The 12414-nt window shown below is 41.2% G+C and overlaps 1 protein-coding gene across 1 annotated transcript in view; it reads left to right on the plus strand.

Moving 5' to 3' along the window:
* Nucleotides 1-12414, plus strand: part of ESYT3 (extended synaptotagmin 3) — a 61663-nt gene that overhangs the window by 31009 nt on the left and 18240 nt on the right. The window contains 5 exon segments of the mRNA XM_050916668.1: nt 871-926; nt 4543-4663; nt 6349-6510; nt 9491-9573; nt 11878-11926. Coding sequence (XP_050772625.1) covers nt 871-926; nt 4543-4663; nt 6349-6510; nt 9491-9573; nt 11878-11926 — 471 coding nt within the window.

Here is a 12414-nt window from a genome sequence, read left to right on the forward strand (position 1 = left end):
TTTAAAAACATTGGGCCATATTTCCAGTGTCACTCAGTTAGCTTGCCTGTTAGGGCCGTCCTCTTTAAATCCCTCTACATGTAAAGCCCATTGCCTTAGTTGGATCTGGTCCCACTAAAACAGTTCTTCCTAGCTATCCCAGTAGGAAAGGAATTCTACATTTCTGACTCAGCAGAGCCATGAATTAGTGGATTTTAAAGCTGTGACTTTTTTTATGTATAGAAAAACTGTTACTGTCGCAGGACAGAATAACTTTGGGGCACAGAAAGAGGAAACAATACTCTGACATCTTGAGGGTGTTTTTTTTAATGATGGCTCTCTGAAGTTGCTGGAGTATTTGGATTGTTGGAACATGTCCTTTGGGAAGTCAGCAGGTGATCAGAGCCATGTGATACATTAATTGTAGCAAACTCCTCCATGTTTGATTAGACATGTAAACACCACACATTTGGATGGACTATACACCCTTGTGCTTCAGTGCATGAGGTAATTAGGAAGGCACTTCCCGATGGGTGGATTACCCCACAGTTTTCCACTACAGGATTGCTTGCATCTTTGTGTGAAGCATTTGGTAATGGCTGCTCTCAGATGGAACACTGGACTGACCAGTCTGCTGCTCCGATACAAGATGGCAATTCCTATGTTCCTAAGTCTTTGGAGGATAAGACTCAAAGAAACCCTGACGCCAGGTCTTGGTAGCTCAAATAAAGGAGGAAATGTCTCATTCTCAGCCATTGGTTTTAGGTGTAAACATTATCCAGTTTGTTTTCTTTAGCTGGATATGTCTTATGTTTTTAGGCTCGTTAATCATTTGTTGCAAATTCATTAATATGGTTTAGTTTGGGTTTTTTCTTTTCCTGCTTACTGTAGCTCTTGGAAGTCAACTGGGCAGGCCTGACCAACCTCCTAGATGCCCCAGGCATTAGGTGAGTGTTCAGTTCTCTTCTTTTTTTTTTTTTTTTTTTTTTTACTTTTTTAAGAAAGAGGTGGGGTGGGAGGGGGAATCGTATAGAAATGAATCCCTTTCTTTAGAAACTGAGCCAAAGATTTTCAAGAACTATGTATCTTAGGGCTTTATACTGTTGTCCATAACAATAGTATCTAAACAGTCTTGAAACTCTGAACTCAAAGCTCTATTGCAAGCATCAGAATTGCTTTTCTACCATTTCCTCACGTGTGAGGCTCATGATAGAAGTATTATGGCTAGCCAAATCTCCTGTGAAAAGTCAGAAAAGACAGAGGCCATAACGAGCTACAGTTACAAAGCTAGCCTTCCTTTCTACACCTGCAAGAATTATTTTGCATTGATAGTTTATAATGAGATCTCCAGAGTTAAGGGATTTGCGTACTGTACTTATTTTGAGGTGCACAAATATAAGCCACCTATGCGGGGCACTGTGTACTCTATTGTTGAGTTAAAAATAGATTCCATGATTAATAAAACTACAACAAAATCCAAAATGGCAGAAATCCCCCTGCTTTTCCCACAATGGGTTATAGACTCCTCAGATTCCCAAAAGAAACACACAAAGTTGTCCCAGCCCTTCCCAAAGGCATATTGGGTTGATTGTTTATATTTAAGTTTCACAGTGAATGTGCATCTCTCTGTATTTGGTTCCACTACTCTGGATTTTTGAAGCTGTTCATCAGGAACAAAGATGAGTTTCCTGCTTCTGAGGTTTTGTTTGTCTTCTCCTCCAGCTTAAGCAGAAAACTGTTCAAGTCACATGGAAAGGAAAAGTAACTTACCAGTTTGGTTACTTGCAAGTCATTTTTAAACTAAAAATGATTTTTAAGGGCTGCTTTTCTATCTCCTCCAGCTGCTGCTGAAAAAGGCTTAGGACCAGATGCAGACACTCTTGTGCATGTTGAATAGCTGCTTACCCCACTGAATCACATGGGACTGTGCTGCTACTCAATATGAGCAAAGGTATCCAAGCCTTGCGATGTACGGTGGCCGAGAGCTCCCTTTGAGGCCAGAGCAGCTGTATGCCCTGGGAGGAGATGTCCTTTTTAACTTGGGAACTAATCTTTTTCCTTTCCGATGCAAATTCTCTTAACCCTTGCAGGAAAGGGCTGTACATACTGCACACTTACAAGCAACAGTTCATTTGGCTCACTGCAAAATGCTGGAGCCTGACTGCTTCATTCTTTCCTACTTCCCTTATAGTGGCTTAAATATAGAAAAAAACTCTGATCATGAAAGCCTTATGAACAAACACACCTGGATGTGAAACACGCTGAAAGACTGGTTGAACCAGAACTCTTCCTTCAAATGACTCTGATTTATGGGGAAGAGTAAAGAATTATGAAATCCTACCTAGTCATTTATTTGTTAAAAGCTACACTTAGTTGGATTCAGGTCCATGCCAAAATTCACATGATTTCATAACCTTTCTGTTGATGGGGGGTTTGGGCAGGAAATCACTGTCCTGTCATCAGACCATCTGTGAGCTCTGCATTTGTACTGGGCAGGGCATGGGATTTCAGCCTTCTGCTCTGGTCAGACTGTGCACTGTGACCAGATCATGGAACAGCCTTATCCAGCATATTCCTGTTCTTGCTGGCACTTTACTTAGCAATGGGATGAGGTGGGGAGGGAGTGACGGGTGGGTGGGTGGGTGGGGGTGTGTGTGTGTGTGTGTGTGTCTTTTCCCCGTTAATGGTATCCTGCCCTGTAGATACAGACTTGCTCATGTCAAATAGCTGTTCACTGAGAACACTTCATTCACCATTTGTAAGTGGAGAACACTAAAATGTGTGTTTCCTACACACTTCTGGCTTTGTGGAGGGAGGTCAAATGCCTGTTCTGCAAATACAGCAATAGAGGGCCAAGTATGAGGCTAGAACTGAAAGATCCAAAAAAAGCATTGATTTGACTGCATTTCACAGATTCCATGGGGTTTAAGGCCAGACCATTCCAGTCTAACCTGTATATCACAGGCTATTAAACTTCACCCAGGTACCCCTATACTGAACCCAATAACTGTGGCTAAAGCATATCTTCCAGAAAGGCATCCAGTCTTGATGTGAAGACCTCACAACATAGAGACTCCACCATTTCTCTTGATAGTTTTGTTCCAATGGGTTATCACCCTCACTGTTAAAAATGTGGGCCTTATTTCCCATTTGAATTTTTCTGGCTTCTGTTTCCAGACATTGGCTCTTAGTCTATTAAAGAAACCCAGCAAATTCAGCTCGGATGATTGATTAGGAATAAATGACTTTGCTGTAGAGATGTACACATGAAATGAACAATTGCTGCTCCTTGAGTCTGTGGCTTCTGTTACTTAATGGGATGCAAAGGATCTTTGTGCTCAATAAAGATCACATGATCTCCCTGAAACCATTTATTTTAAAAGGTGACATAGAAGGGAGGGGGAGGGGGAGTTTGTGCCTTTTTGTTTTAATATAATGTATAAAGACTAGAGTGCTTGCAGGGGACATTGTAGATTGGTCCATTGGTTAATCACCTCCTGGTTTTTTTAACTTGTCTGTCTAATTTAACTATTATTTACAATAGTGTTTACTTTTTTTTTTTAATTGCTCTTCAATAAATAAGGCTTGAGGGAAGTACTGGAGTCAAGACTCCAATAATTTGCCTGCATTACAAAAAACAACCTCACAACCCGTTCCCTTTCTTGGCAGTCTTAGTAGAGAAGCTAAGGGGTGAACGGAAGCTGAATTGCCTAAAGGTGGCTATTCCAAGAGGGTATAGATTAAGGCAAGCTGGTGGAGAAAGGTGGGAGAAGTTCATATTATTATTGTACATGCAGTGCTTATTCTGGGAATACAAAGGGGGCTTCAGTCTCCAGGACTGTCAATTCAACATAAGGATAAGATGGGATCAAATTATATAAACAGAGGCTCTAACTAAAAAGCACAGGAGTACTTGTGGCACCTTAGAGACTAACAAATTCATTTCAGCATAAGCTTTCGTGGGCTACAGCTCACCTCTTCAGATGCATACTCTAACTAAAGTCCCCCATGGCCTCATGTATGGATTCAAGGTCAGAAATTGTCATTTCATGCTGATGTGAAGTTGTCACCCCTTTTTTAGTTCTCCAAACTCCAAAGTTGTGAAAACACTATGAACGTGTGTATTCCTGAGGTGGTGCAAAAGAGACCCCAGATTTGAACCCTCTTGTTCCCCCATCCATCTCATCCTGCCTAATCTTTTGTATCCTTGTATCTTTAGTCTTCTAAGGTCAAATTTCCAGCCAGCTTTTGTAACTGAAAGATTTGGATGTGCCGCACTGCAGTTGTACATGCAAATAGCCATTTGTATGCACAGTTCTGGATTTGCACATCCAACTCAGTTATGCATGTGCAAATATAAATTTTTTGCCCTTGCATGTGCACAGATGGATGAGCAGATCACAGATTAGGACTGAAATCTTGGTTCTTTCCTCCTTTAAGAGTTGAAGGCATTCTCTTTCAAGGCGTGGAGAAGGCAGAATGATAACATTTGCAATGTCTTTTGTTGTAATTGAAATCGTGACTTGTTTTTTTTGTTCGTTTTGTTTTAAATTTTCCCTTCAGTTTAATGTCAGACACGATAATCCAAGACCTGATTGCTGCCCGGCTGGTGTTACCAAACAGAATCACAATTCCACTGAAAAAGAACATGAAAATTTCCCACCTACGATTCCCTATCCCATATGTGAGTGTTTTCTGAGCTGGATGATGTAATATATTGACACACAATCAGCTGAATATGCTGTACGGTAAGACGTGGGGGGAGAGGGGAAAATGCATTAACCGGCTGTGCACACAACTCATCAACCTCTAAACTGTGGGAACTAGGATTGTTGACGTGATCCCAGTTGATATTGTCCACCTATCAAAACTGGTTGAAGCATGATAGTGGGTATCTGTTCAGATTGAAAAGACAAGTTACTGCAATACTGAACTGTGGTGCAGTGCCCCAACTTCAGGGGAAAGCCTGCTCATACCGTGTATAATACCAGCCAATATCTCTCTCCCAATCATGTCTATTTAAAACTGAATGAAGTCAGTTCAAATGTGTGTAGGAGAAATCTGAGCAAATTATGCTAAAGATGCTGGATACTGAATGCCGTGACAGTAGTAATTGATAGAGGTATTTGCCTATCTTGAGTATTTCTAGTGCACCCATCGCAATGGTGGCTAGGTACTCTTAATCTCTGACCCCACACTGAGTTTATATTGCAGCAATATCTTCTACATTGGGGGTAGTCAATAAGTGAACTGAGGGCCAAATCTGGGCTGCCAGATGCTTTTGAACAGATCCTGAAATCTTTTTATTTATAGTACTTCTCGTTACTGTTGGGGTTCTTTTATTATTATTTTTTCTCTGGAGGATGGACCTTGACTATACCTTTTTGACCAAGAAATTTGGACCTTGACAAAAAATAACTATCCATGTTCGATATAGCCTTGTTCTGCTCTTCATAGAGTATCCCCAATAGTTTTAACGTACAATAGCAGATATTGGCCAGAAGTTCCTCTTGGTCTTTGTATATCCTGTGTATACAGTACATAAGGCTTGTTTAAGAGATTAATCAGTGATCTCCCTTACCAAGTGAAAGCTTTGGGTTAATGAAGGAATATGATGAATCTTCAGTTTGTGCTTGATTTGTACGCTAATCCAGCAATTCCTTATTTAATAATGAAAGAGCTTAAACAACAGGTAGGAAGGCATAAAATCAAATCTTTTTACTAAATAAAATCTCTTACAAAAATCCATCCAAAACATTGTCAAATGCAAATCTCTCTTAAATATACTATAAATATTCTAGATATTGGGAAAGTGAGGGGAAAAATGGATAGGTGGCTGTTTTCCACCTATGTTTAATCGCCAAATGGCAGTTGAATGGCCACCTCTGCAACAACTAATCAAAAATATCATACCATCATGCCTTTCCGGTGGATGCTATTTTTTGTCCTTTCAGGCTCTGGCCCTGTGAGAGAGGAGCCCTTCCTAAGAGGTCTGAGCATGCTCGGTTCCCTATGAAGCCAGTGGGAACTCAGGAGCTCAGCTCCTTGCATGATCAGGTCCTTACTTACAATTGTGTAGTGTAGTGTCAGCCGGAGACATTTCCTGCCCAACTATAACCATATGCAGATAGCCTACATTAGATTGTGCCTCAGTAAAATCTGCTGTCTTCTAAGTAAATGAAATTACACATTAAAGATGTTTCCTGTTTTACATTTCAGTTATGTAGAATGTTCTGCATCAAAATACCATAGCCTTGCTTCAATGATAATTGAAATCAACACTTGAAATAGCTATTTTAAGAGGCAATGTATTGAAATTATCAAGAGGCCTGTGTTTTCATGTTGATCTACGGTGCCTTATTTGTTCAGGGAGTAGTCAGAGTTCATCTGCTAGAAGCTGAAAACCTTGTCCAGAAAGACCACTTCAGGGGGAAGTCTGACCCTTATGCTATTCTTCGAGTTGGCTTGGTGCATTTCCGAAGCAAGACTATTCAACGAAATCTTAATCCCATCTGGAATGAAATGTCTGAGGTATAGAATCTATTGATCTTTCTAACCATATAAAGTTGTAATGTTTGTCTGTATATGTGGATTATACTTGGTTTGGGCACTTTTTCTTCTGTCCTTCAATAAGTGCTTGGAAGATATTGGGGGGGGGGACACTTTTTTTTTTCTTCTTTTAGAAGTAAAGTAAGCAAGGGGACAGCCATTTTAGCCTTGATTCTGACCAACAGGGAGGAATGGGAAGCAAATCTAAAGATGGAAGGCAATTTTGGTGAGCGTAATGATGAAGTGATTTCATAATCCTGAGGCAAGGAAGGAGTGAGGGGAGCAAAATAAGGACACTGGACTTCATAAAAATCAGACTTTAACAGACTCAGAAAATGGGTAGGTAAGGTCCTCTGGGAAGAAAATCTAAGGGGAAAAGATGTTCAGGAGATCTGGCAGTTTCTCAAGTAACAGAATTAAAGGCACAACTGCAGACTGTCCTGATGTGAAGAAAAGACCGCAAGAATAGTAAGACGCCAGTATATGGCTCCATCAGGAGCTCTTTAATGACATGAAAATTGAAAAGGAATCCTACAAAAAATTGGAAACATGGACAAATTGCTAAGTCTGAGTAGAGAGAGTAGCACAAGTAGGCAGGGACAAAATGAGAGAGGCTAAGGCACAAAATGGGTTACAGTTAGCCTGGGCCACAGATAGCAGTAAGAGATTTTATTAGTATGTTAGGAGCAAGAGAGACAACAGGAAGTGTAGGTCCTCTATTCAGCGGGGAAGGAGAGCTAATAACCGGTGACCTCAAGAATGCTGAGGTGTTTAATGCCCATTTTGTTTCTCTTCACTAAAAAGGTTAGTGGTGGCCACATACTCATACAATTAATAGTATCAATGAGAGAGGTGGAATGCAAGCCAAAACAGAGAGAGAACATGGTAGACTATCTTGAAAAAATAGATGTATTCAAGTGGGCCGGGCTTGATGACATTCATCCTAGGGTACTTAACGAACTAGCTGAAGCAATCTGGGAACCAGTCTCAATTATCTTTATGAATTCATGGAGGACTGGAGAAGGGCAAACATATGATAGGTACTAAAGAGGATCCAGGGTATTTTATAGGCCAGTCAGCCTAACTTTGATACCTGGAAAGATACAGGAACAAATTATTAGACAATAGTTTCTAAGAACCTAGATGATGATAGTGTTGTAAGGAATAGCCAGTATGGATTTGTCAAGAACAAACCATGTCAAACTAAGTTTTCTTCTTTCCCCTTTTGGCCTATTGGATAAGGGGAAGCAGTAAATGTGATATATCTTGATTTTTAGAAAGGCTTTTGACACAGTCCCATATGACATTTTTCTAAGCAAACTAGGGAAATGTGGTCTAGATTAAATTACTACAAAGTGGGTGCACAACTGGTTAAAAAATGGTACTCAGACTAGTTATCAATGGCTTGCTCTCATACTGGGAGGGCATATCTAGTGGGGTCCTGGAGGGGTCAGTCCTGGGTCTGGTACTAACCAATATTTTCATTAATCACTTGGACAATGGAGTGGAGAGTGTTTTATAAAATCCCCAGATGACACCAAGCTGGGAAGGGTTGTGAGCACTTTAGAGGAGAGGATCAGAATACAAAATAAATTTGACAAATTGGAGAATTGGTCTGTAATCAACACGATGAAATTCAATAAAAAAGTGCAAAGTACTTCCCCTTGGAAAGGAAAAATCAAATGCACAACTACAAAATGGGGAATAACTGGTTTGACAACAGTCCTGTAGGAAAGGATCTAGGGATTATAGTAAACTTCAAATTGAATAAATCCATGTGCTAGTTGTGAAACGTAATATTCTGGAATTTTTTAACAAGAGTGTTGTATCTAAGACATGAGAGATAATTGTCCTGCTCTACTTAGCACTGGTGAGGCCTCAGCTGTAGTACTGTGTCCAAATCTGGGCACCACGCTTTAAAAAAGATGTGGACAAATTGGAGAGAGTCATAGGACAGCAATGTAAATAATAAAAGGTTTAGAAAAACTGACCTATGAGGAAAGGTTAAAAAAAAAATTGGGCATGTTACGTCTTCAGAAAAGATGATGAGGGGTGGAGGGAATCCTGATAATCATCTTCAAATATGTTAAGGTCTGTTACAAAGAGGATGAGGATCAGTTGTTCTTGTTCACTGAAGGTAGGATAAGAAACAATGGGTTTAATCTGCAGGGAGATTTTAGAAAGGGGAAAACTTTCTAATTATAGGGGTAGTTGAGCTCTGTAATAGGTTTCAAAGGGAGGTTGTGGAATCCAAGTTGCTGGAGATTTTAAAGAATATATTAGGCAAACACCTGTCAGGGATGCTTTAGATTTACTTGGTCCTGCCTCAGGGCATGGGGTTGGTCATGCTGATTTCTCAAGTTCCCTTCCAGCCCTACATTTCTATGATTCTGTGATTTTCCCCCTTGCCTAATAGTCTTATCAGTTCCAATACAATTTTTATGTTATCAACTGAACTGACAAGTTAACTTGTACACCTCTACCTTGATATAACGCTGTTCTCGGGAGCCAAAAATTCTTACTGCGTTATAGGTGAACTTGCTTTGATCCACCAGAGTGCACAGCTCCGCCCCCCTAGAGCACTGCTTTACCATGTTATATCTGAATTCCTCTTATATTGAGTTGCGTTATACCGAGGTAGAGGTATATCTTCAGAACATGTTAATCAAATGAGCAGATGTTTGCCCTGCAAACTTGACCCTGGCACCTGAACTGACGTATCAGTTTTCAAGCTGATCTATGTATGAGGATTTTAGACAAGATGCAAACACATCATGCTTATGCTGACCCTGCATTAGCATATATATATTTCCTCAATATACCCTGGGAAGTACTGCATTCTTGTCACTAACCTGAGGCTTTTAATGTGGCCTGTGAATATTTGTCTGTCTATAAATCCTATGACGTTCTCTCTTCCTCTTCTCCTTTTTCCTCCCCACTCTTCTCTTCTCTCCCCCAACAGTTTGTTGTTCATGAAGTGCCTGGTCAGGACTTAGAAGTGGACTTGTATGATGAAGATCCAGATAAAGATGACTTTCTGGGCAGGTGATGCACATAATTTCCTATTTTTAATCTTTTCAATAGTATGTGTGATTTTAGGAAAAAGAGCAAGTCAGGGTATGGCTACATTTGGAATTTCAAAGCGCTGCCGCGGCAGCGCTTTGAAGTGTGAGTGTAGTCAGAGCGGCAGCGCTGGGAGAGAGCTCTCCCAGCGCTGCATGTAAACCACATCCCTTACGGGTGTAGCGTGCAGCGCTGGGAGCCATGCTCCCAGCGCTGCTGCCCTGATTACACTGACGCTTTACAGCGCTGTATCTTGCAGCGCTCAGGGGGGTGTTTTTTCACACCCCCGTTGCAGCGCTGTAAAGTGTGAGTGTAGCCAAGCCCTTAGTTGACATGTGCTGGATCCCATTTCCTAGAAGGCAAAACAAGAGTCACGCATGCACACATATACAAGGTGGGAGGTGGAGAGATATCAAAAAGAAGATACCTCTTTGTATCTGGTGTTGACTTTCTCACTGCTGGAGAAATGCAGACAAGACACACAATCCTTTTTATTAGCCCTCTGATGCAAACGTGCATCAGACTGTTTAGGATCTTGCCGTCAGCTGGCTTTCTGGTCACAGGTTTACAGCAGTGTTGCAAAATACAGTCGTGGCCAGCTAAGCCAGACAGACTGTCCTGAGACAGGAAGAAAAAGGAGTGAGATAAGAGAAGAAATAAGGTGGGGAAGCAACAGAACAGGGTGTTGCTGTCCGACAGAAAGACAGCCTCAGGTGGTAGTTGGTATTTAGCCAGAGCCAGCGGAGGTGGCAGTGTCATCTGGGCTCCTCTCTCTGGTACAGTCTGTGTCAGCACATCTCTTCAGATCAGGACAAGGGCTCAACTGCATTATGGAAAATCCCGGGGTCCCAGGAGAAACTAGGGGTGGCAGCTCTGATGGTAGAGTTCACTGCATAGGTTGCTGGCAAGAGTTTCTTGCTCTGCTTAGAATTTCTGATGTTGCAACCCTATCTAAGGCATCAAATATGGTAAAAAGACAACAATGGATGTATTTAGGACATGCTTTAAGGATGCCACAAACACTACTTCCACTGCAAATGATATGGAAATCACTTAGAAAGAGGGTAACCTAGAGAAACATATGCAGAACGAGAGAGAGAGAAGCCAAATCCATCAACCTAACATTCAAAAGCCAGAACAGTCAGCAAAAGACCAAAATGCATCGTGGAAACTGGTGAACACGCTATACACCAGAGGGTGCTGGACGTAGGCACCGACTTCCACTCTGCCCCATGAAGGACCTGGAAGTGCTTGACTCCTCCCCAGGCCCCACTCCTGCACTACCCTCGCTCTGCTCTAATTCCACTCCTCCCCAAAGTCCCCACCCTGCTTTTTCCGGCCCTGCCTCCATTCCATCCCCTTCCCCCAAACCCTGCCCCTACCCCACCTCTTCTCCACCTCCTCCCTTGAGCATGCTGCTTCCCTGTTCCTCCCTCCTGTAAAGTCCTAAGTGCTGCAAAACAGCTGTTAGGCAGGCAGGAAGCACTGGGAGGGAGGGGGAAGTAGTGGGGATGTGGTGCACTCGGGAGTGGGAGGGAGGCAGGAGGTGGGGCAGGGGGAGCTTGCCCACCTGTGGGTGCGGAGCACCCGTTAACTTTTTCCCCATGTGTCCTCCAGCCCCGCAGCACCCCTGGGGTCAACACCTATGGTGATGGAGGAGAAAGAAAAAGATGGTGACTTCCAGTTCCACACTTTTCTTGTTTACCAGGCATGATCTTAAGAGTCCTTGAATTCTATAAATAGGCCTTTGTTTGTAATAATTCAGTCTGTTTCCCATTTTCCCATCAACATTTGTTCTAGTGTGACATTTTATCAACTTTCACTTACAGTTGAGCTCACAATTAGAGTATATTTGTAGGCCCAATTATTTGCTACTGAGGGATGCACAAATGTATTCATGCAGGAAACTTAACATTGAGGGATTAATTTCCTTAGTCCAAATAATTGTCTCTAAACCTTTTTTTTTTTTTTTAAATGTGGTTGGTGGTTTATTGTGATGCAAATAACTCTGAGCATTAAGTGATTCCTAAAATGAGGGACACTTGAGTGGTATGTTTCAAAGGTCCCTTCAGATGTGTGTTTATAAGCATTTCCACAAGGAGAAGACTCATAAAAGCCAAACATGTTCAGTTACACATGCTGAGGGTAATGTGTAGCTTTTGTTCTATACATGGATTCAATATAGATCTGTTTGGTGAAATATTCATCTCTTGTCCATTAATTATAATACGCTGTTCGTCAAAACATGCAATGAATTTTGTGACATGTTCATTTTTTGTCTTGCAGCTTACTTATAAGCCTTGCTGATGTAATGAATGATGGAATTGTTGATGAGGTAAAAGTTTATGGTCTGCTTCCAAATGTTACAACATGGACCTTGCGCATTCCCTGATGTTTCTGCACACTTGCTGCTTGTTAGTTATTGTAACAATTTTATTACAGGAAAGTGACAGCTGGTTACTGTTGTTCATAAAACTTTAAATACCCGAAGGAATGGCTTTTCAGTTAAACTGGCAGCTTCTACCAGCACAGTACAAACTCAAGAGCTATTTTGCACTTGTGTTGCATATGCATAGTGTATCCTGAGTGTTTGTACAAGTCTCTAAATAAATCTTAGTTAAAAATTTCTTCCTGGGCAAAGAAACAAATTATACTATGACGCTTTTGTTCTGCAATCAAGCACAATGCAGAGATTGCTGCCTCCCGTTTCCAGTATTTACTCTTCTTAGTATTGTTAGTACCATATGATTTAGTATCTTATTTAATATGTTAATGTTTCAAGTCTTTGTTTGTTTCTAAATATGGTTAATTAGGTCAGTTTAT

The sequence above is a fragment of the Gopherus flavomarginatus genome, chromosome 10 (genome assembly GCF_025201925.1).
Source record: "Gopherus flavomarginatus isolate rGopFla2 chromosome 10, rGopFla2.mat.asm, whole genome shotgun sequence".
NCBI lineage: Eukaryota > Metazoa > Chordata > Testudines > Testudinidae > Gopherus > Gopherus flavomarginatus.